This window comes from Rhinolophus ferrumequinum, chromosome 21 (assembly GCF_004115265.2).
Source record: "Rhinolophus ferrumequinum isolate MPI-CBG mRhiFer1 chromosome 21, mRhiFer1_v1.p, whole genome shotgun sequence".
NCBI classification, from domain to species: domain Eukaryota; kingdom Metazoa; phylum Chordata; class Mammalia; order Chiroptera; family Rhinolophidae; genus Rhinolophus; species Rhinolophus ferrumequinum.
In genome coordinates this window covers 49,863,269-49,887,691 of record NC_046304.1, presented here as the reverse complement: position 1 = coordinate 49,887,691, position 24,423 = coordinate 49,863,269, and the positions used below count along the sequence as shown (strand labels likewise).

The 24,423-nt window shown below is 48.9% G+C and overlaps 2 protein-coding genes across 7 annotated transcripts in view; one reads left to right on the top strand and one right to left on the bottom strand.

The window, feature by feature from the left end:
* The window catches only part of RAB37 (RAB37, member RAS oncogene family), a 58,830-nt gene that overhangs the window by 28,478 nt on the left and 5,929 nt on the right, over positions 1–24,423 (bottom strand). The gene's annotated exons all lie outside the window — the stretch shown is intronic.
* CD300LF (CD300 molecule like family member f) lies at positions 917–22,560 on the top strand. Of its 4 annotated transcripts, none has more exons than XR_004421308.1 (8): positions 917–1,087; positions 6,923–7,246; positions 8,588–8,717; positions 10,992–11,104; positions 12,848–12,870; positions 13,162–13,311; positions 13,735–15,803; positions 21,976–22,560. XR_004421308.1 is itself a non-coding variant. In XM_033090375.1 (7 exons), the coding sequence occupies exons 1-7, from the start codon at positions 1,045–1,047 to the stop codon at positions 13,888–13,890; spliced, it is 939 nt and encodes a 312-aa protein (XP_032946266.1). In that variant the 5' UTR covers positions 917–1,044; the 3' UTR covers positions 13,891–16,711. The 4 variants fall into 4 exon arrangements, 2 of the variants coding, with proteins under 2 accessions (XP_032946266.1, XP_032946267.1); XR_004421307.1 differs by lacking the exon at positions 21,976–22,560 and having other exon boundaries at positions 13,735–14,607; positions 15,644–15,803; XM_033090375.1 differs by lacking the exon at positions 21,976–22,560 and having other exon boundaries at positions 13,735–16,711.

Genomic DNA, 24,423 nt, shown 5'->3' with positions numbered 1-24,423 from the left:
CAGGAGCAGTGAGGGCCACGGCTGACCCACTTCTCACCCCCTATTGTTGATCTTGCTTTATGGCCTGGAGATATGTAAAGTGAAAGACCGGTTCTGGCCACATCCTGGAAAAGCCACAGCTTATCAGCTGCTGTGTTTTTCTGTGCAAATAACCTTCCTGCACTCCTATTCATTCCTGATTAGGGTGTGAGGGGATTAGATCCCCCCCTTGGGGCTCACTTGCCCCTCAAGATGTCATAGGGTGTGTGTGACACATAGCAAAAGTGGCTCCAGGAGAGAAATATGAGAAGGGCTCTATCTGTTCCTAATCTCTGTGCTCCACCCCAGGGCTTGCTGGGATCCTGACGGGGGAGGGAGTTAGGGGATAGCTTCAGAGTTGTTGGAAAGAAGGGAGTAAGTAGAGCTGGTGCTTCCTTTCTTCCTACTTCAACCGATAGATATTACAAGGTGGGGGCTGAGGCATGAGAAGGTAATAACCACGAGCAAGGAGCTGGTTTCTTCAGACAGGAGCCCTTGGCACGACTGTGGCCCCAAATTCCCCTTAATGCGATTGAAATCCTGACCTTCTGGGCTCCTGAGAATCTGGTTACACCTGAAATTCCAGGTTTAGGGTATTTTGTCCATCAGCCTTGGGTATCCAAGAACTCTCCGATGGAGCTGGGTTTCCCCTGTCCCTGTCTACCCACCTATGGAGAGGATTGTATAAGCCAGCTTGAGCCCGTGGGTCTGTGCCTGCAATTTCCAGAAGACCTAGAAACACTGCAAAGTTCTCTTTTTAGAGGGCCCATGTGGCTCCGGACAGGAAGGTATTTCTCAAAAGCTTATTCACAACCTCTATGACTTCTTGCATTGCTAACTGCTTTGCCATTTCACCCATTCCCCCTCCTTCCTCTTTTAGGTTTATTCATCAGTGGGAAGTGACCAAAGGAGGAAGTGCAACAGCAAGAGTGAACAAAAGTAGAGGTTGTAAGATGAAGGAGTTTACCCTGTAGTTTGCTCTTGTTGACGGGCTTGACCCGGGAGGACCCGTGTGTGTGGAGAAAGATGTACCTGCTGCTGCTGTTCCGCCTTCTCTGCCTGCTTTCAGGTGAGTGGGCTCTGGGTCTGCACCTGTTGGGAAAATGTTATGGGGCAGGAGGAAGTGGCTGGCAGACGGAGGAGGGGGCCCAGCGGGTGTCCTGCTGAGAAGGGGACCCCATTGCTAGGTCGTTCCTCCAGGCCATGAGCCTGCGTGTTTCATCCCCTCCGTCACTCACCCAGTGTTTCGGTGCCTACAGTTGCCAATGCAGAAATATTGAGCATGGCATTCGTGAAGCACCCAGCACACGGCATAATTCCTGAGCACCCAGGGGCTGATAATTCAAAATGGACAGACGGGCCTCCCTGGTCAAAGCAGAGGGGACCTGGTTCTCAGGAATGCTGGTGAATACTTGCTCTGGGACCTTTGTGAATGCGTTAGGAGCAAGGGAAGGCTTTGGGGAAGAGGTGAAGGTGGAGGGGGCTTTGAAGGAAGGAAAGCAGGGAGTTTGCTAGGTAGGGAGGGAATGGTGATTCTAGGCATTTGGGGTCGAAGGAAATAGTAGAAATTGCTGAAGGACTGAAAAGTCAAGAGAAAGTAGCTTTGTAGGACGAAGAAGGAGGGTGGGGCTGAGACAGGGGTAGTGATAGCAGGTTGAATTAAACTTTAAGTTGATGGATACAATGTTGATCAAAAGTTAAGGGGATTTTCTTGACTTTGCCATGTTGGAGGGCCTCAGGGCTGTCTTTGGGCTTCTTCTTTATTTAGAGTCACTCCCTTGTTGCTCTCACCTCCTCTGTGGCCTTAAGCACTATCTCTATACAAATGACTCCAATTTGGTATCCCTCGCCCAGCCTGGACTCCAGAATCGTCTATCCAATTGCCCACAGAACATCACTCAGATGTTGACATTTCAAATGTGACCTGACCACACCTTCCCCCTCAAATTCCTTTCTCTCCCACCTTTGTGTTTGGAGCCTCTGTCTTTCTAGGTGCTCAGGCAAAACCCAGGAAGCATCCATCTCTTTTTTCATATCCCATAATGATCCTTTGAAAATGGAGGCCAGATCTTGTCTCTCCTCTGGTCAAAACCTGACGACTTCCCATCCTACTTGGAGTAAAAAGTCCTTATGGAGGCTACAAGGTGCTCACCATTTGGATTCTTCCACCTCACCATCTCTCTGGTCTCTCCTCTACTCTGCTCCCCCTGGCTCAACCCACTTCAGCCACAGTGGCCTTTTAGATGTTCTTAGAACATGCTAGGCACAGTCCTGCCTCAGGGCCTTTGCACTTGCTGTTTTTTCTGTCCAGAATGCACTTTCCCAGATAGCCACAGGCTCCAAAGTTCCCTCCCACCTTTCATGTTTTTGCTTCTCACTGAGGCCTTCATTGATGACTCTAATTAAAATAGCAATTCCCTTGCGTTATTTTCCTCCCCCCATCTTGAGAGAATGTAAGCTTCAGGAGGAAAGGGATTTTTCACCTACAACCACACAGATTAGACAAATAGTATTAGTTGAATGAGTGCATGTGTTTAATGAAGCAGACATAATATGATTGCTGTAACCACCCCACCCCCAGGCCCAGTCTTTCTCTTTCTGCTTTCGTGGAACTGAACAACTGAGACTCTTAACATTAATTGGAGAGGACATACATTGCTCACGGGAATGTAAAGTGGTGCAGTCACTTTGGAAAACGATTTGACACTCTTGAAAATGCTAAAGATGTGGTTACTATGTGACCCAGCAATTCTACTCCTCGGTAAATGCCCAAGAGAACTGAAAACATGCGTCCATGTAAAAACTTGGATGAAAATGATCATGGCAACATGATTTGTAATAGCCAAAAAGTGGAAACAATCCACATAGGCATCAAGTGGTGGATGGATAAATAAAACGTAGTCTATCCATACAATTCAGCCATAAAAAAGAATGAAGTACTGATACATGCTACAACACGAATGAACCTCAAAAACATTAAGCTAAGTGAAAGAATCCAGACACAAAAGGCCATACACTGTATGATATGAAATGTTCAGAATGTGTAAAGTCATAGAGACATAATAGATTAGTGGTTGCCAGGGGCTGGGGGTGGGGAGGGAGAAAAGGAAACTGACTGCTAGTGAGTAAGGGGTTTCTTTTTGGAATTAGATGGTGGCGATGTTTGCACAGCTTGTGAATGTCCTAAAAACCACGGAATTGTACACTTTAAAAGGGGGGATTGTATGCTATGTGAGTGGTAGCTCAGTAAGAACTCAGTAATATCAAGGAACAGAGAGAAGAATTGGGAGCAGTAGAGTTCTCCTGAGAGAAGCTTCTGGGTCGCCCCGGGAGTGTGTGTGGATCTGAGGCTCTGGAACTGGGTGTTCAAGGCAACCGGATAGCCCTTTTTGGTTTGTGACTCTTCCTGGACACCTGGACAGAGGGGTCCAAGCAGGGAGTTGCCCCGATGCTTCGAGAGTCAGGCCCCAAACCAAATGCTCAGGGGAGACAGGCTAACAGGGCAGCTAAGAGTGGATATTTATATATGATGTATGAAAACTTCAGATTGTATCAGACTCTCTGGCAAAGCCAGAGAGAATGATTTGATCATTCATTCTATCAGCCGTAGGAATGAAAAAGATACTTGCAAAATGTGACACGTGCTATGAGGAAAGCCAGGCTGGTGCCCTGGGGGTGAGACTTAGGGCGAGTGGGAGGCTTTAGCGAGCGTGAGCTGGAAGGAGCCCTCTGAGGAGACCCCTGAGCTGAGACCCGGAAGAGGAGAAGCAGCAGGCACTTAAGATCAGGGGACAGCTTTCCAGGCACAGGGAACAGCAAGTGTCTGCTATGGAAATGAGCTTGGCCTTGGCACGTTTGAAGAACAGAAAGGCAATATAGCTTGTTACGTGCTTCAGAACAGCCTGGTGTGGCAGGTTGGGAAGATACTATTATCTCTTTGGGGAAAGGGTTCTGGGAGAGGAAAACGACATGCCCAGGACCACTAGGTTGATAATGGAAGAGCTGGGGGCGGTGCTTGGACGCTCAGTCCCGAGTTTCGGTGTAGATATGGAGAAGGCTTTGGGTGAGATGTTAGGAGAGAAATTGGCAGGGAACACACATAAAGCCCTGCTTTTCTTCTGACGTGTGGAACGGGGGAGCTTGATGGTGAGCAGATGTGAGAGTAGTGCTGGAGTGAGTGTGTGTGCTCATGGCTCAGGTGTGACTGAGGCAGAGTGGGAGGGTCTGTCTGAAGCCAGCAGGCACTGCTGCGCGTTAACGAGGAACCTGGTCACCAGTGTGAACCTGTCACCTCTTACCAGCCTCTCCCCAGAATGTCCAATCACAAGTAACAAATTTACCTGGCACTGCTTCCTGCTTCTAAAGGGTTCATTATTTTAAAAGTACACAAGAAAAAAATATCAACCAGTTCCCACTGGGCTTTATAGCATTCATTTTCTGTGAAAAAGGAAGAGACTTTTAATTACCCTATTTTTTTTTCAGAGAAAAATGAGTTGCCTTGTCCAACTTAAGCTGTTCCCTAACTGGTGGCAGAGATGGACAAGACTCCAGCTCTGCTGACCCAGCATGGACACTAGCTGATGTCTCGTGCGGGCTGGAGATGGGGTCCGTTACCTCCTCCTGGGGCTCAGCTTCCTCCTGATCTAGGATTGTTCCCAATCGATCATGGAGGCTGTGAATAAACACACCAGATGCAGATGGTGCTCCTTGGAGCTCAGGGCTGCCCTCTGTCAGGAGGGTGCTCTGCCGAGGGTGATGACGAGTGGGCACCTGGACAGAGGGGTCCAAGCAGGGAGTTGCCCAGATGCTTCGAGAGTCAGGCCCCAAACCAAATGCTCAGGGGAGACAGGCTAACAGGGCAGCTAAGAGTGGATATTTATATATGATGTATGAAAACTTCAGATTGTATCAGACTCTCTGGCAAAGCCAAGTTCAAAGTGGTGAGAATTAGTGACCATTTGACGACACACAGACAGACCTGTGCTCCCAGGTGGGTGCCGGTAAGGAACAGAAATATCTCAAAACTGGTCTAGTGTGGAAAAAAGAAGGAGGAGAAACAGGAAGGGAGGAAATCTTGTGGCACATGTAATCAATAAAAATGAAATAGGGTGTGGAATCAAAATGTGTAATCATAATAGATATGAACATTTTAATTATAAAAGGATACTTTATAATTGCAGAACTTTATGCTAATACATACTCCATAAAATAGATGACTTTCTGGGAAACAAAACAATGGAATTGATTCAAGAACAATAAAAACACTTGAATAGATCAATATTGATGGGAAAATAACTTTAAGTAATCAAAGAATTTGCTCCAATTGATGTAATGTACAGCATAGGGAATACAGTCAATAAAATTGTGATAGCGTGGTACAGTGTCAGATGGTAGCTAGACCTATAGGAATCTCTTTGTTAGGTATATAAATGTTGAATATCTATGGTGTACACCTGAAACTAATATAATATTGTATGTCAGGTATATTTTAATACAAATATTTTTAAAAACATGAGGAGAGGTTAAAAGTCTAAATAAACCGAAGCCACCACCAACAGCCACCACAATAAAAAAAATTTACCCCAATAAAGAATTTGCCAGATAGTTTTGTTGAGAACTTTTTAGGGTTGTAAAGAAACAAAAATTTCTTTGCTATAGTTATGTTCTGATAACAGAGCATAAAAATGATGGGAATCTAACAGACTAATTTTGTGAAACTAACGTATCTCTAATACCAAACCTTGACACAGCACAAAGAAAGTTATGGAAAAGAGCCTTACTTCTGAATATAGACCTGGAGCTCAACGAGGACGCCAGGTCCAGCCAACAGACAGGGTTTGTGGGGCCCAGTTTGTATCTGCTGTTTTAAAGTTGAGAGGTTCCACATAAGATCCAGATTTCTGGCTACTCCAGAAAAATGAAAAGATCTGAAAATACAGAGCCTGCTGCTTGCATGAGGACAATCGGCTGACATGGAATGGAGGCCCTGCCTTTGCATAGGTCCCCTGTTCTCCCGTCTCTGTGGTCCTCACTACTTTCCAGGGTCTGTCACTGAGGCTTAAGTGACAGCTGTCATTTTTCATCATGCTGGAAGTATTGTTTTCCTTACAGTAAAGAAACATTTCGGGCCGGCCCGGTGGCTCAGGCGGTTGGAGCTAATGAAATGGTGCTTCACTCTATAATACCTGCCTTCCCGCAAAGCTGTAGTATTCAAAACAGTATGGACTGGCATAAGGATAGACAGACACATGAATCAGTGGAATAGAACGGAAAATCCATAAGTAACTCACAAATTTGCTTTTTGACAAAGAAATCAAAGCAATTCAGTGGAGAAAATGGGATCTGCGTGGCATAAGTCCGCAGTTGGCATTACTGTTTTGGTCAACTTCAAAGGTGCCCCGGCGGGGGGGTTACTATAGAGCCACTAGAAACCCTTCGGACCACTAGGGACACAGCCTCTGCACAGCCAGGCGGTGAGGATGCTTCAGCTGGAACCCCTGTGATCATGAGGACAGGTCAAGGCAGTGGTCCTTCTCCTGTGGAAACGGGTCCTCTGGTACTTCCTCCCCAGGAGCCCAGTGTCCCAGAGATGGCTGCGTAAGGACATTGCTGGAAATACCAAGATGATATTGGCCATAGGGATGGGGAGAGGGGTGAATTGCAAGAAGCTATGATCGCTCAGTGTCAACATTTTTGTTTCTTTGAGATCTGTAGTTGTGCTCGTAGGTGACTGACCCAGTGGAATTTTAAAGGACAAAAGGTCTGTCTGGTGGAAGGGGTATTCCCTTCTTGACTCTATTTGACCCATCAGTCATTTGGATTAATTGGAGCAGGTCACAGTGCAGGAAGCTGCGGCCCCGCCCTCAGGTGAGAGGTGACAGGTACATGGGTTTGTGTTTTCCAGGCTCCTATTCCATCCAGGGCCCAGCGTCCGTGAGAGGCCCAGAGCAGGGCTCACTGACCGTGCAGTGTCGCTATGACCCCAAATGGAAGAACTACGTGAAGTGGTGGTGTAAAGGAGCTGTTTGGAGTTCCTGCCAGATTCTAGTTAAAACCACTGCATCAGAGTGGGAGAAGGACCGTGTGTCCATCAAGGACAATCAGAGAAGCCACATATTCACCGTGACCATGAAGGAGCTCAGGCAAGATGATGCAGACACTTACTGGTGTGGGATTGAGAGAAGTGGAGTTGACCTTGGGGTCCCAGTTGTAGTGATCATCGATCCAGGTAAGAGGATGTGGACGTGTCTCTTCATGGTCTGCTCTGTCCTAGTCCCTAGTGTCCCTCTGTAGTGACTTAACTCACTCAGAGTGAACTGTCACAGGGTGGTTGAGTCCTGAGGTCTCCTGGAACCCTGACTGATGGTTGGGCGTGGGAGGGGCAAGGCTTCTCTGAGATGCTTCCATGGCTCCCAGGACCTTCTCCAGGATGGGATCAAGCCTTATTGGCATATATATTTTTTCTCTGCACAGCTCAGTGCCTGAGTCTATTGTCCATAGAGATGAAGGTGATGGTCCCAGTTTTAGCCTGTGGGTCAAAAGGACCCTCTTCCTTGGGACCCAGAGACGTCAATTCCTGCAATGCTTTCCTGGGACCTCTGGTGCCCAGATAGCCCTGCTCTTTGTGGAGTGTGCAGCTGGGACTTCACAGGTGCTATTCTCACCCCTCATTCCACATCCAATCTCAGGGAGAAAGAGGCCCAGAAATTGGATGGGGGCCTAATTTCTGAAGTCTGGAAAGGCCTCATAAGTCAAAGAGCTGCATTCCTGGTGCCTGAAGGCCCATCGTGAGCCGTTTATGTATCTGGGTTTAATGACACTCTCTTCCTAAGTCCTTCTAGAATGCAGTCACTCCTGGGAATATCTTGGTTTGAACATGTTTATCTGTTGAGCTGTTTCTGCCGACTCTCGGACAGGCAGTGCCAGCTCACAGGGCACTTGTGGCACAAGGGGGACACACAGTCAACAGAACCCCCACAAAACCTGGAACCTGGGAGGCCTGTTATACCTGCAAAGCACAGCACGTTCACTGTCTCATGTAGTCCTGACAGTATTCCTGAGAAGGAACTATCCCCATTGTAGAAACTTAGACACTTGTCTAAAGTAAAGACGCTTCCTGAACATTGTCATTTTGTTCAGGGCTGGTTCTGACCTTGGAAGTCACAGATCTTGGGTATGTTACCTGGTAAGCCTCCATTCTGCTCCTGTCTTTGCTGGATAAATAAGACGGGGGAGGCATTGGCCGAAGCCCCGCCATAAGCAGCAGGAGTGCTTCAATTTCAGCTGAACTCCAGCTGCCCTTGACCTGAAGCAATCCTGGGCCCCCTCCCCCTTCCAGGGCCTTCTTGACACCCTCCCTGGACCTGTGCCCAGCGCTACCCGCCTCTGAGGCTCTGAGTCTCCTAGAGACCAGGGAGGTATGAGCTGTCCAGGCCATAGGCCCCTTCCACAGCCCTGCTCCAGGCTCCTCAGGCCAGGGCACCCCCCACACCCCTAGGCTCAGGGCCACATGCAGGGCTGTGAGCACGTTAGCAGGCAGAGTAGAACGTAATCTGATCTGTATGCCAAGCAACAACTACAGTGTCGACCACCCCCACTACCTCTACTGCCACCTCCACCAACAACATGTTCACAGCTGAAGTCACCCCAGAAAACACTACCGAAGCCCCGACGGTGACCAGCCACCACTCCGATGGCAGGTAAGTCAGCTTCAATGCTGCTGTTCCCTGTGGCCTACGTGCCCCAAACTCCTCTAATGTGGGGACCCTTTCCAGTCCTAGGTCCCAGCCAGGATGTCAGGGGCCCCTCCCACTTGCTGTCAGGGTGCACAGTGATTTTGGAGCCCCCAGACCTTTCCTCCTGGAGCTCAGTGCAGTTTGCAGGTTTTTGCTTCTTTCCTTCATCCATCCCAGTTTTACTGAGTTAACATCTACGTGGCTGGTACTGCGTTGAACTCTGGAGACGCAGACATGGAGCATCCCCTGCGGAGCTCAGAGTATGGGAGATGGATGAGCAGGCACACACAGCCTGTGGCACGGCCAGGGCATGCGTGGGCACGGGGGTCGTGGTGCTCTTGGTCCAAATTCCCGGAGAACAGGGAGGCCCTGGGGAAGTCCTGTTTCCCTAACCACGGCTATGGCAATAGCATTCATACTGACGGTCCCTCATGTCTCTAGAGCATGTGGTAGCTCACAGAGGACGTTCCCATCCTTTATTCTGTTAACGCTTTGACCCTGCCGACAACCACCTTATGAGGAAGGATGGGCAGATACACACGTTCCCATTTTACAGAGAAAGAAACTGAGACCCGCTCATGTTTCTTAGTGGCCTGCCCGGCCGTAGCAGCCAAAGGGGCTCTCTGGAGGCTGAGAGGTCCCTTTTGTTTCCTCCTTCAGTCTGCTTGGCCTTCTTGCCTTTGTTTCTAGATCTGCTGTGATCTATTGCTGAACCTTCCCACAGACGCCCTATGGGACATCCCCAATCTTTCTGTCCCAAGGACCCCTTTGTCCCCTCTGCCATTTGCCCTCTGTTTGGGGAGGTTCTTTCTACCAAACTGCTTTTAATAAGTAATAGCTAAGGAGTTTCCTCATTTTATGAATCAAAGCCATACGTAATTACCAATTAGGATGTTCGATCAGCATTGAATGGATAATTCATTCATTTATTCAACAAGTAACTATTGGGCACCCACTCAAGCCTATTACTGATTTAAGAAACAGAAAGGGATACGAGGATGCACAAAATAATCAAGCTGTCTGCCCTCCAGGCACTTACGTCCAAGAGGTAATTAATGTACCAAATAGAGTTAATTGATGGATGAATTTATTCTACAAATTTCTATGAATATTGATGAGTAAGAGATAGTCCTTGATAGTCAAGGCTGCTATGACAAAGTACCATAGGCTGGGTGGCTTAAACAACAGACATTTATTTCTGGACAACTCTGAAGGCTGGAAGTCTGAATCAATATGTCAGCAAGCTTGGTTTCTTCTGAAGCCTCTCTCCTTGGCTTGTAGATGGCCGTCTTCTCCCTGTGTCTTCCCGTGGTTTCCGCTGTGTGTGTATGTCTGTATCCTAGTCTCTTCTTCTAAGGACCCCAGCCGTCTCCCTCCCAGTCGAGCCAGCAAACGTGAGCATGGTAAGACATGAGGAAAGAGAGTTTGGGGGAGTGGAGGCCATTGTCAGCCTTGACCGTTTTCTTGGAACGAAATGGGGCTGTTGCAGGATTGTAAGCAGAGGAGGGATGTGCTCGAACTTTTGGTTAAAAGGATTCCCCTGGCTGCTCTGTTGGTGCTGAACTACAGGAAGCCTCCTGGGGCCGCCATAATGAACTGGGGGACTTACAACAACAGAAATTTATTCTCTCACCGCTCAGGAGACCAGAAATCTGAAATCAAGGTGTTGACAGGGTTGGCTCCTTGGAGCTCAAAGGTAGAATCCGTCCCAGGCCTCTCTCTTAGCTTCTGGTGGTGGCTGGCGGTCCTTCGCGTTCCTTGGCTTGTGGCCGAATCACTCCAATCTCTGCTTCTGTTCTCCCACGGCCTTCTTCCTGCGGTGTGTGTGCCCACGTCTCCCTTTTATAAGGACACCAGTTATTGGATTAGGCCCATCCTAATCCAGGAGGACCTCACCTTACATCTGCAAAGATCTTGTTTCCAAATTGGTCACTTTCACAGGTGACCTTCACAGGTTCTCCGTGAACATAAATTATGGGGTAAGGGACACCAGTCAACCAGTACAGAGGATACGTGTAGAAGCAGGGAGACCTTATCGGCGCCTGTTATATAATTTCTGTTAGGCTTCTAGACCTACTGAAACTTTTTCTTAAACCGTTTTTGAGGGCACTCAGGAGTGGGGGTTCCCAGTCTGGAAACCGCAGATCAAAAGGTGTATGGCCCTCCTTGCTAGGAGGTAAAGGGGATAAGGCCCAAAGGTGAGCCAGGCTGCGTGGGTGTCTTCTGTTTTTTTTCCAGCGGTGACTCCGTTAAGCTCAACATCCTCTTGCCCATCTTCTTCGCTGTGTTGCTGCTTCTCTTGGTGGCGGCCTCCATCCTGGCTTGGAGAATGGTGAAGCGACAGAAGAAAGGTGAGGGGATCTGGCTGAGATGGGGCTGGGGCTGCGCTGGGTGCAAATGTGTGGGGCCAATGGCCAGAAATGTCATCTGGGAACCGTCTCGCCAAGGGATTACCAGCCTGCTCTGGAAGGGGGCACTGTACCAAAGGCCACGGGCAGCTGCACCCAGGAGGCGTTGGCATTCGCTGTCTGCCTTGCACATCCCTCCTGGCTCTCCTCTTCTCTCTGACCCACCTCTCTCGGTTTCCTGGCTTGGCTCTTGGTAGCAGAGGTGGCAATGGCCTTAGGTAGGCAGCCCATTTAGGGCGTCACACTTACCCACTTCAGTGGAATTCATATGGTTACCAAGGAGGTACTGAGCTGACATGGGGCTAGGGAGAAACACACACACACACGAGCAAATGTGCACACACACGTGCATGCACACACAACACAGTGCATGCACATGCATGCACAGAAACACACACTCAGTTAATATACATATGTGCACATGCATACATGGATGTACACAGATGCACGCACACATGCATGCACGCACACATGCATGCACGCACACACATACAGTTCTCTGGGTTCTATTAAAAAGGTTGGCTGTGACTCCTACCTTTGCTCCTCCTCTACCCCAGCCTTTGCTCAGGCCGACCTACTGTTCTTGTAAATTTGCTCTTTAGGGAAGAGGCTCCTGGCTCACGAGCCTGCACTTATCCATCACGAGGGATGGCCTGAACCAAACCCTTTTCCTGTCTGGCTCCACTTCCCCATTCTCACGTAGCGGCACCTCCTTCCCCTCTCAGTACCCACTGGGACCTCAGCTCTCATGGGGCCCTCTCCACAGCCTGGGGGAGCTTGCGGTTTTGGGGGGCAGCATGCCTGACCCACGTTCGTCACGTTCTCTCCCAAATGTATTATCTCTGACTTAAGTTCTAGGTACTCTCTGTGCTTCTCAGTATCTAGACGTTTGAAACTAAAAATCAGGGGAAAAACTTCTTGTTTCTCTATTGTCTCTAAAACAGAGGGTAGAGGGAGGGCCAAAGGGCAGAAAGGGGAGCCAGCGAACCCCCAAAGCTGGTCCACTGTGCTGACCCAGCTCGCACCCTCCATTTGGAGGGCAGCTTGGTTCCATCCTCTGTCTCTGCGGACAGCTTTTACTGATGGGCACTCGTGTGCCAGGCACAGCCAGGCACCAAGAGTACAAGGCAGGGGCAGGCTCAGCCACCCTGTAGCCCGCAGCCCACCTGGAGACGAACCAGAATCCAGTGGGACAAAGGCGACGAGACAGACATGAGTCAAAGGCAGTGGGAGCTGGGGAAGGAGGGATTAGACAGCCTGGGTGCAGCCTGGGTGGCGGGGGGAGGTAGGTGTGAGCGATGAACCAGGTAGGCACATGGTGGAGTAACAGGCAGCACTTCCGGCAGGAGTCCCAGGCTCAGCCTGCGATTGCACAGGAGGAAACTCAATCCCAGGAGAGCCGATGGCTGGCAGGGCCACCGATCACTTGATGTCACAGTTGTGTGTCATGGATAACGGATGGGCTGAGGTCTCCTTATTTTTCGGGTAGAAAGATGGAAGCTCCTGGAGGTGAAGGGCCCCGTATCACAGAGCGTCTTCTGAGGAGTCATAATGAGAACCAGGTCTCCTGTCTCTGGGCTTGGAGCCTAATTTACCTCTTTCCTTCCGTATTTCTCTCCCCCAGACCTGGTGGCCCCTGTGAGTCCCAGAACAGGCTTTCTAATTCTGATTGTTTTTGTCTTTTAGCTGCTGGGACATCCCCAGAGCAGGTAAGAAACTCCCTGAGGTCAGACCAGAGAACCAGACAGCTCCTTTCCCTCCTTCCTCATTTTCCAGCTCCCAGGAGCACCGAGGTCCAAAGGCATCAGACAAACCACATACCCAAGTGTCCACATACTCACGGCCCAGCTGCAAGGCCTGGGAGAACGGCGGGGGGTGCTAGAAACAGCCAGAAGGGAGGAAGGCAGGGAGGGGACAGCATGGGGAACTGAGAAGTGAGGGGCCCAGGGAAGCAGAAGGCTGGTGTCCTGTGCGAGAGAAACCTGGGCTTCCTCTCCTAGGTGGTCCAGCCCCTGGAGAACGACCTTTGCTACGCCAACCTGACCCTGACGCAGACTGGAACCTTCCCCAGCTCTTCCCGGAAGGAGGCCTTCACAGAGTCCCGCCCTTCTGCCCAGGAGGACCAGGAGGAAGTGGGATATGTCACCATGGTGTGTACTCGGTGTGGCCCAGAGCCAGATCCGCATAGAGGAGGGTGGGTGCTAGGCAAAGTGGCAGCTATTAAAAGAGCTGTCTGCTGAGCTCCCCCAGGCTTTTGGCTCCATACTAGGAGCCCAAAGTGTCTCCGTACCCCGTCTCAGCAGTGGGGACCCAGAGCCTGGTCATACACGGTCCTCGTGTTGGGCAGGCGGAGTACCCTGGGACTCCATGCAGACTGCGCTGCTTGGCACGGAGCTGAGGGAGAGTGTCTTCTGCTGTGGGAGGGGAGCTCAGGGTGGCTGGCAGGGAGGGGAGCTGGAGGGCCTGGGAGTGGACTTCAGGAGCCCTGAGGGGGTCTGTCCCTCAGCCTCACGGAAGCTGGCCATGGGCTTAGCCTCCTCCCAGCCTCCCTGACCCAAGCGTCTTTATTGCAGGCTCCCTTTCCAAATGAGGACATTTGCTATGCAACTGTGTCTTTGGACACCTCGGACCAGGAGCCAACCTATAGCAACATGGACAGTCTCATCAGTGACCTGCCCAACAGGAGCCTCGAGGGGCCCACGGAATACAGCTCCATCAGGATGCTTTAGCCGATGCTAAGACCTCCTCTCCACCCCACACAAGGCCTGTCAGCACGTTCCTGCCTCGTCTGCTTTCTGTTCCCTGTCCCCTCCTGGGGACCAGCTGGTGCCTGAGGCCTTTGCCTGATTCAGCCAGCCTCCCCCTCAGCTCTGACCTGGGCTCCAGGCCTGGTCTCAGAGAGCTTCTGGGAGCTACACAGCGCTCTCTCCACATCCCTTCCTCGCCCACACGGCTTGGGAGGGGGCCAGGGCCATGCTCCGGGGCTGCAGAGGGAGGAATAACAATGACAAAGATAATAGGAATGCATCGTAACTTATTGCTTCCCACGTGTGGTGGGCTGAGTGATGGGCCCCAAAGATACCTGCGTGCTAATCCCCAGACCTGTGAGCGTTAGTTACCTTATGTGGCAAACGGGGCTGTGCCGATGTAATGAAGTTGAGGCTTTTGACATGAGGAGATTATTCTAGATTTTCCAGGTAGGTCCTAAATATAACCACAAAGGTCCTTATGAAAGGGAGGCAAGACAGTCACAAGAGGTGAAGGCAATGTGACATGGAAGCTGTGTGTGGTGCGATGCAGCCGGGAGCCGAGGAACGCCACAGCCTCTAGAAGCTGGAAAAGGCAAGCACCGGATCTTCCCCTGGAGCCTCCAGAAGGAACCAGCCCTGCTGACACCTTGACTTTGGCCCAGTGAAACTGATTTCGTACTTCTGGCCTCCAGAATTGTAAGAGAATAAATGTGTATTGTTTTCATCAAGCCACTAAATTTGTGGTAATTTGTCAGAGTAGCCAGAGGCAACAGATACTCTGTGGCCGGTGCTCTTCCCTACAGCAAATAATTTAATCCTCAGGACAGCCCCACGAGGGTGCCTTGATTACTGCCCCATTTTACAGATGAGGAATCGAGGCAAAGAGGGGTTCAGTGAGTTACCAAGTTTTATCGCTAGCAAGTGTATACACACACTCACACAGCTACTCACACAGGGATAGTTAGCGAATATTTACAAACTCTGGATTCATTGTCTTTATTCCAGAGTCCCGGCAGCCCTCACCTCCGGAATGTGACCTAAATCCTGTCATGTCTCATTGTCTCCGTGCAACCGTCCAGTTCCCTGCCTGGAGTCCCTCTTTCATTCTCTGTCCCTGAGCCCATTCTCCTCCCAGCAGCCAGAATGATCTTTTTAAAGCACAGACCTGCTCACTCCTGTTTATCACCTTCTGGTGGCTTTTCCCCCAGCCCACAAGGCCCCAGGACCCACGAGTCCCTGCCTGCCCCTTTGACCCGTCTCCGGCCACTCTCCCGCTCTCTTGCTCTGCTCATCCACACCGGCCTTTCAGCTGCCCTTCTAACAAGATAAGGCTTGCTCCCTTTTCAGGGTGTTGGCACTTGCTGTTCCTCCTTCGTGGAACGCTCTGCTTGCAGATATATGAATATTAGCTTCTTTTTATCATCACCTCTCAGCTCAAATGTCCCCTCTCAGAGCGGCCTTCCCTGACCACCCAACGGCAGTGGCCCCTGCTACGCCTCCCATTTCTCTGTCACGTTGCCCTGTTTTACTTCCTCATAGCATTTACTACTTTTTGAACTTATTTATTGGTATGTGGGTTTGCTGTGTCCCCCTCCACGAGGCTGTAGGCTGCCTGAAGGTGAGGACTTTGCCTTATTCACCACTGTGTCCCCCTTGCCTAGTTTCACGTCTGGTAAGCGGTGGGTTCTGGAATATTTGTTGACTGAATGAATAAATAATGCATGTTGTTTAGACTTGGAACTCAGAGCAAGCTCTCGGGAGCAGGAACACCTGTGTCCATCATTCTAGGAAGGACATCCTGGGCCACCTGGGCCACCTAAGGAATTCCAGCATCGACTTCACGAAGTGTGAAGTGGAGCAACTTCTTTCTCTCCTCCTGAAACAGGGGAGAGGTGAGGAGCCATGATTCCTCCCAACTGCAGGACAAAGTTCTATTACTTCACTGAGGTCTCTTTTGGCGGGGCCTAGAATGAAGTGTCAGGGAAAGGAGTCATGGCTTGGGAAGAAATGAGCTATGCCTGGGCCACAGGCAAGTGTCCCCGCAGGTATGGGGGCCGTAGGAGTGTTTAGTGGGCCGTTTTCAGTGTGTCCTGGGGCTTTTCTGATTTCTCACAGCTATGGACACCGCAAGTGACTGGGGGTGGTGCCTTTGGTGGATTGCCATTCCAGCATGTGCCACTCTTTGTTTCTGCTCCCACTCCCTGAATAATTCCCTAGAATCTCAAGAGCTTTACCATCGTGGGGAATTTGCAGAACCCAAACGAGCTTAAATATTGTTGGGCTGGTCATTTATGCTGGTTGGGTCAGAGTGAGACTGTTTGACCCAGGCTGTTTGAAGATTTACAGAACAAGAAGTACCGACAGAGAGATCTTTAAATGGAAAAGCTCAGAGCAGAGCAAAAGTTGAGTGAGTAGAAATGTAAAAGTCAAAATAGAAAGCCTTGGGCCAGGGAATCATTGTGCCATTTTAACGACTGCATACGAAGTGGTTTTATTGCTGAGTTTTTAAGCAGCCAGCACCAAACAGAATCTCTAACTGCATGGTTATGTTGGATACTAAGGAATTCACCTTTTCTAGTAATCAGATACTAATGAAGATTACTGCCATGAAACTTCTGACCTAAATCAAGAAACACAGGGAGACTAGCACTTTTAATTACTTTATTCAAGCCTTAAAACAGGTGTCTACCAAGTATATCACTGGCTATAATGTTTTAATCCAGAATTCCAGTCACCTGGATTGGTGGCTGTCTGAAAAGGGATCTTTTCGTGACCTCAGAAATGGAGTTGACTAGAATGGAATGGAAATGGAATGATGTATAGGCGGACAGAGCAGATTTCCGACCGGTGGTCCTCAGGGGAGGCATTCGGGTTCATTAGGTGTTGGGTCATGAGAGCAGGACTCTACCTCGAAGCCAGCCCCGTTTGCTCAAGCCTGAAATAGAGTTTAGAGAGAGCCAGGGAAGTGGTCGGGGCTGGGAGGAGTGAGGCAAATATATGCCAGAGGTTTGAAAGGAAGTTGTGTCGTAATGTTTACAGATTGGTATCTTCGTGTTGTCTCAGCTGTATCCGGCTGTTCCATAAATTCTTTGCTAAGGCAGATTTTGGGTGCTAGACTAGCACCTTTGTTGCAAAAGAAGCGAAAGTTCAGATATGGTTCCTCTGGGCTGCGTGAGGCTGGCATTTGCCATTTTGCTGTATGATTTCCAGGAAAGCACATTGTGTTGACAAACTCCACGATATTTCACCACTCAGCTCTGATTGAGTGCCTAATTATTTAGAGCCTCTCTAAAGTTGCTGCGGTTTCCCTCCTCTGGCTTTTGAATTATTAATATTTAAAGATTCTACTTTATAAAAATTGTAGGGTTTGGACAGTCACCTTTTGAGAACTATGTGTCTATTACTGCCTTTAGAAGATGGAGTCTTTTTGAGAGTTAGCTGAGGGAGGAAAGCACAGTGGGCTGGTAACCTCCAAAATACATGATTAAGAGAAATGTCAGACTGAAGTGAGGCTAAAAGCTACCGTTGCCTGACACCTTAAAAATAGAGTTCATAGCCGCTTAGCCGTGGAAGAGCCAAACTGCTGGGATTAGTTGATTTCATGTATCAACAATTTTTTAGATCGGGAGGGATTGATATATCAGGTCAGCCTTTTAATTTGCCAAGTAGGAGGTGCATTCTTATCCAATATAATTTGAATTGAGATGGGTTCATTGAAAATATTGGTTAAATCAGGGAATCATGAAAAAGATATATTCTTTCTCTAAATGCTTTATTTTGACTCAGAATATCTAAGTGCTAACTGCGTAGTAATTTGCTAGTATTTTTGATGTAACCGAAGTCTTTTCTTTGCTTGTGGGTCTGAGGAAAGAAGGGGCCCGCGGCCTTTTCTGCATAAACTACACACTCGTGTCACATGGTGCTGGAGCTCCAGGTTCAGTTTCTCTAACATGAAGCCAGACACTCCAGATACTTGTGAAGCAATCTGATTGCGAAACCCTTTTTCATGTTTACGTTTTCACTCTGAATATTTTATAGTTCTCCCTCATTCCTAATTCGACAGCATTTTTAAAAATGACATGCTTTTCTCGAGTCTTTCCAAAGCATTTAATTTAGTTTTCGTAGAGAGAACAGTTCTCTTTTTTGTTCACGCTCTTATTTCACATGTCAATGTCCTTTGTGTTTATACCCTTAATTGATTTGTTTATGGGTGAATTAATGAAGTTACATAATTATAATTAACATGTATAACTGGCCTAAACAAGTTTGGGCCCGAACGGAGTCAACTCTGGTTGAACATGTACCTCGGAGGGTGAGAGCAGAAGTGAGTGGGTCTTCAAGAGAAGAATCTACCCATTGCCAGTATGTTTCACCAGGAGACTAAAAGCTGGTGGTTGATCTAGTAAGTTGCTTAAGAGAGGGAGGGATCAGTTAAGAAAGTGTCTGCTAAACCATCTGTTAGGACCATAATTTCATAAAAGAAAGGACATTTGAGGACCCCAAGTCTTGGGAAATACTGCCTAGAGACGTAGGCAGCATATCCCAAGAAAGGACAGTTGGTAACTTTCTGCCAAGATGGATTTATGTCGTGTGCACACAAGCTCCCACAACCTGATTGATGCTGAGTCAAGGGCGGGCACTCATATATGGAGTAAGGATTGGCAGCCATTGATTTTGTTCACGCTGTTCTCTAGACATGGATTCTCTCCACTACACCCCAGCTAGTATAGTCTAGCATCCCCCGAAAGGCCTCTAGTAATTATATGCGTCTGGACGTTGTCACTCATGAGGGCCTATGGTCCAGCTTCAGTGGGAAAAGGGTCCCCTGGAATCACGCAAATTCCCCTTGCCCAGCACAAGCCCTTCCCCACCATAGTCCCCTGTGATCTCAAAGTCACATGGCCCTGTCCTGAGGGCCTGGGGTGCTTGCATCAAGGAAGGGTGGCTGACTCATTGGTTTTGCTGAAGGGACCTCTGGGGACGGGTTCAGAGTTAAAGAAGGGGTAAGACAATTCCCAAGGGTCCGAAATAGAGAAGAGACATTCTGAACCCTTGTGTGGCAGAAGATCTACTCTTAGCAGAGTGGAGGAAAGTCTTCTCTTGCTTTCCCTACAGGTCCTAGAATACAGATTCCATCCTGGGGAGTTTCTGACGCCTCCCACATCTCTCCGCATCACTTTCCCACCTTCTGTACCACAAGTCCATAGCCCCAATCCTATCATTTATTCGCTTATTCATTTTTCATTTTAAGTTACAGAAATTTGATGTATACCATATGTTTATATAATGTGTACGTACGTTAAAAAGATAACGAAACAAACTCCCATGTACGGGTCACCCTACCAAAGAAATGGAACATTACAAATACGACTGAAGCCACATAGCTCATTATGGTTTTTTTCCTTACATAAAGGAATATGCTCTAGGGGTCCATCACAGCCCATGGCTCACTCTGTGTGCCGTCGGGTTAATTAGTAAAATCATCAGATGAGTTGGTACTAAATTGACTAGACTATGCAGCTCTTCTTATTTTAATATTATTTTTCTCCCCCCTCAAACCCACGTGCCAATGCCCCGTCGTGCCTTGTGTTATTTAAGGATCTGGTGATTGGTTTGTCACTCAGAAAGGATTGGAAGGAGTTGCAACATTCAGGCAACGTTCTCATTTCAAAATTTCACACAGCCTTTGCAAGAAAAAGCAGAAGGACTAAACCCCACTGTAACACCTTGCTGTCTGGCAGTTGGCAAGTGAAAGAGGAACCAGGAGAGAGGTAAGGTATTTCATCTTAAAATACAACGAGATGTGAGAAAAGATGGGAGAGAAGGTGGAGGTAAAGTGAAGGAGATTCTGCCCCGAGCGGTCCTGGTGTCTGTAAATCTTGGCTTGCTTTCCTGGAGCTGTTATCCTGCAGTTGGCTTCTGATGGAGGCAAATCCCCAGGGGATAACGTTGCTTGGCTCTTCTGCTGCAGAGACCCAGTTCACAGTGACTCACTGCATCAGGCCTCCTTCCCAGAGGCATCTGAGACGTTCTGGAGGCAGAGTCTTGAATCTGTATTGTGAATAAATGTCCTCCACTGGCGCTGACTCTGTTTCAGTGTTTGTCCTGGGCCACGCTGAGATTGTCCCCAGGGCTGCACTAGAATTTTTGGAGGTCTGTGTATAAAAATTATTAAGTGGCAACAGCAGAATATTAAACCAATCACGAGGCCCTTTCCATCGTGGGGCCGTGTTTGACTGCCCAGGTTGCACACACACAGGAAGCTGGCCTTGTTTGGCAGGCGTCTGCCTCACTTCTCGTCTGCTTCCATGGCCGCTCATGCCTTACCCTCACTGGAAAAATCCAGTCGTCTTCACCAACTGACCCTAGTCCCAAAATGAAGAGGAAGAGCTTCCCCTCAGTCTGGCCTGAGCCTCACTTCCTGTGTCCTCGTCCCCTGCCCCCACATGGACCACCTTCCTGGATGACTGAAAGTTGGGACATCTATTTCCTCCACAATAAAGTCTACTGTCGCCCAAAGGGTGACGTCTGGCTCCACGGCCCCAATAAGCCAATTGTGTTATAGGGTGACATCAATTCATTTCTTAAGTCTGGTTATTAATAACTTAAGTCTGTTTATTTAGTGTTAAATAACACCACGTGTGGGACACAACCAGCTCAGTTTAGCGGTGAGGGTGATAAGTTCAGTTTATTTCTTTTTCAGTCACTTCTCATTAAATCTTTAATGAGAAGCCTCCCCCAGCATAACCATGGGGACACCTGTTGTGGTTGCATGACGAGCCTATGCCAACACCACCTCCGTTTCCCTTGGAAACTACTCTCTTCCACTCTTTTTTGCTTCAGACGGTTTCGGTTGGGTTTTGTCACTGACAATCCAAAAGGCCCTGACCGCAAGGGCTCCCCTTTTCCCGGCAATAACCAGTGCCTGTGCTGCTTGTCTCAGTGCCGTGGAAATCAAAGGAGACAACGTACGTGCAAGTGGCTCTGCAGACTCTAAAGAACTGTTTGAATGGAACGACCAAGGAAGCACAATTGGCTAATGGCAGACCCAGGACAAAAGCCCAGTTTTTCGGACACCCTAAGTCCAGTTCTTCTGTTTTGCTAATGAGCTGCCTCCTCTGCTAAGAAAATCAGTGAGTAGGGCACGTTGTGGCAGAGCAGGTGGCAGACAGGGCAGGTGATGGAACACGCAGGCGGTGGTCAGGGGCTTCTCTGTGCGGCCTTCTCATGTGTCTGTGGTGCTGACTGGTGTCTGGAGGAGACCTGGCTCTTCAGGCACGGGGGAGTGAGGGTCCGGGAGGGCATAGCACAGGGCTCACTTGACCCTTCACCTCTGTCTTTCCCAAGTCTCTGTTCGTGTGCCAACCTGTCATCCCAAGAGGTCAGGTCCCTGGTGTGTTTGAGTGTGGACATTTTTCGGCTCAGGTCTTTGGAGGTGTTCAGGGAGGGAGGTGCCAGCTTTGCTTCTCTGTATCTGACTGCCAATCTTGGACCGTGGATCTTTGCTCTGGGCACTTCTCAGCAGTGCACTGGGGGACACCTTCCTTTCTTGGACATGGGCTTGAAGGGATCCCTTCCTTGGGAGCCCAGAACCATTCTGACCGTCAGAGCCTGGACCTCCTCCTGGATCTGTGGATTTTGCAGCCCTTCTGAAGTCACTGAGTCAGGACCTAGAACATGGCAGCTGGACAGAGCTGCAAGCATTGGACCTAGTCCCCAAGGGCCCACTTTCTACCATGTGAGATGGGAGGTTCCTGACTTCTAAGAAGTCTTCCATGCGTCATGTTGGGCTGAAGTCTTTGTGGCCTGAGTCATCTTTCTGTGCCAGCCCACTGACCCACCGAGCCTGCCAGACTCAGCTCCTTGGGGATTGGGAGTGGGTCCTGTTCCTGGGTGCTCAGGAGTACCTGGCACCCAGCAGAAGTTTGCTGGTAGAATCACTTCACTACCAGAAATGTCTGATTTCAAGCAGGGCATGAGGGGTGGGCCGGTGGTGGGTTGTAAGGTCCCAATCACCTTTTTTTCTCCTTCATGGTTCTCTCCTCTGAAACCCAAATCCCTAAGGACCTGACACAGGCACTGAGCGACATGGAGGCAGAGATGTGAGATGACAACTCTGGGTGTGACTGACGGAGGCTCCCGAAGAGGAAGCATCCCTCCCCGTCTTTCCTCCCTCCCCATAACCAGGTCAAGTCCAAAACATTCTCAAGCTCAAAGGCAAGTGGTTCCTGAAGGAGTGAAGGAGACTGGAGATCTGGAGCGAATAGATGCCTACCCAACCTGGGTCACAGTGGAGGGAGGAAGTGGAAGGGGGCAGAGTTCCGGATGGAGAGGACCCAGGGGTAGAAGGGACTATAGGAGTTGTACATTGAGGCTGTCCTTATAGTGTAGCTGGCCAATGTCAGCCTGATTTCATTAAACATTGAAATCCTCCAAGTCTCTTTTTTCTGTCATGCTTAGCAAACAATCCCCTGATTATCACGTGGCTTGGCATGCAGGGTCTTGCTCCGGTCTTGTGGGTTTAATACGAGCCTGCCTGGAGAAATGGATCCACTCCTGAGTGAGTGAGCAAATCTAGGCCTTTGATCCTGCAGAGCTGGGGTCACACACTGGATTACGTAATGACGATCTGTGACCCTCTTAGCAAAGCCGTTTGTCCTCTCCTGACTCTATGCCTTTGCATCTCCAGCTTGCTGGGATTTTCATCTGGGCTCTACCACTTATTAGCTCTGGGTGGCCATAGGCAGATTTCTTAATGGCTCTGTGCCTCAGTTTACTCATCTGTAAAATGAGATTAAAATAGAGTTGCTGTAGGACTGGATGATGTAAAGTGCTTAGAACAGAGCCTGGCATATAAGTGCCACATGAGAGTCTGCCGCAATTATTTGAATTCCCACAGTACCTACCTACTGTGACCTTGAGCAAGTAACTATTTTTTTTCCATCTGGCCTCTGCTTCCCATTTTATAATATGGAATTCATAACAACATCCACTGGAAAAATCATGTGGTAATTATAAAGTATCACAGCACATATTCAAGGTTTTTGTAAACTGCAAAATGCTCCACACATGAACCATGTGTTTATTTTTATCATTTATTATTAGCAATTATTAGTCTCACTGGGTCCCTCTAGATTACAGTGTAGAGATAATTTTAATACTTCTCAGTTTGTAACCTAACAAAACCTGAGGAGGGAACCTGGAAGAGGAGGAAGAATCTGGATAAAGATGAAGGTTTGTCTTTCTCTGTCTGACTTCTTTCACTTAGCACAACGCCCTGATCACCACATTGTACACCTGAAACTAATTAATATTGTATACCAAATATATTTAAACTTAAAAAAAAGATGAAGGTTTTGGACTGCCCTCCCACTGAGGGAGGAGGTTCCTGAGGGTCTGGAGCGGGAGGGGGAGCCCTGCCTGGTCTGGGCTGGGTCTGCACAAGCAGTTTTATTCCTTTCCAAAGGGTAAGAGCTTCTCAGTGTGCGGTTGGGAGGGGCTGGAAGAAGCTGGGTGACCGTCCCCTGGGGGCATTGCTCTGATACATGACAGATCTGCTTTTTAATAAGTGGAGTTGCTGGGGAGCGGTGTGGATACAAAATTCAAATGGTAGAGAGAGGAGCAGGAGGAGGGGAAAGTTTGCTTTGCCTTTAAAAGGCCCATAACAACAAAAGATAAGGAAGGACAGAGAGCAAAAACACGTCATCACTGGCCCTGCCTGTACCTTGTGAAAGAAGGTGTGTGTGTGTGTGTGTGTGTGTGTGTGTGTTAACAGCAACAGGGGCAGAGGAGTGGAAAGCAAGAGGAAATATGAGCTTACACATAACTGGTTCAAGACCTCTAAAAGCATAGCAGTGGCATTTGTAGAGCACAAATTGTTAAATAACATCTCCACGTTGATGGGTAAAAGCTGTCCCTACCGAGCAGAAATGCCAATCAGAGTGAGGGAGCAGACTTTGGCATCAAGGTCAGGGAAATAGGAATCACTTGCCAGGGGAATTCTTGAGCTCTGCTCATTTCAACAGTATATTATGTTCACAGAACCACTTAGGACCTTGCAACTTTCAGGAACAAGGTGAGGTCTGGGGAGGCTTTGAGTGGTGCAGTCAGTGAGGGGTTAAGATTTCCAGATCTGTTGTTTCCTGCTGGCTTGGAGCTCTGTTCTTTGGCCCCAGAAAACCTCCTCTGGTTGGCAGGTGGGAGGATGGTCCACGGTTGCTCCCAGCTGGGGAAGGGCATTGCCTGAGTGCTCTGTAAATTAGCAAAGCAGCTACAAACTCCATTCTCAATTGGAGTCTCCAGGGACAGCTTCTCTTGCCTGAGAAGGGAGGATGGAAGCAAGGAGCATGCTGGGATAAATTTAGAGCCACTTCAAATGTCCGTTCAACAATTCCCCAGGCTGGTGCTCACCTCTGGCTGTTTATTTCCATGAAGGTTGGGTTTCCTGCCCTGAAAATGAAGGAAGTCAGAGCCTTTCCCCAGAACAGCGTACAGGAGGAAACATTAGCACAC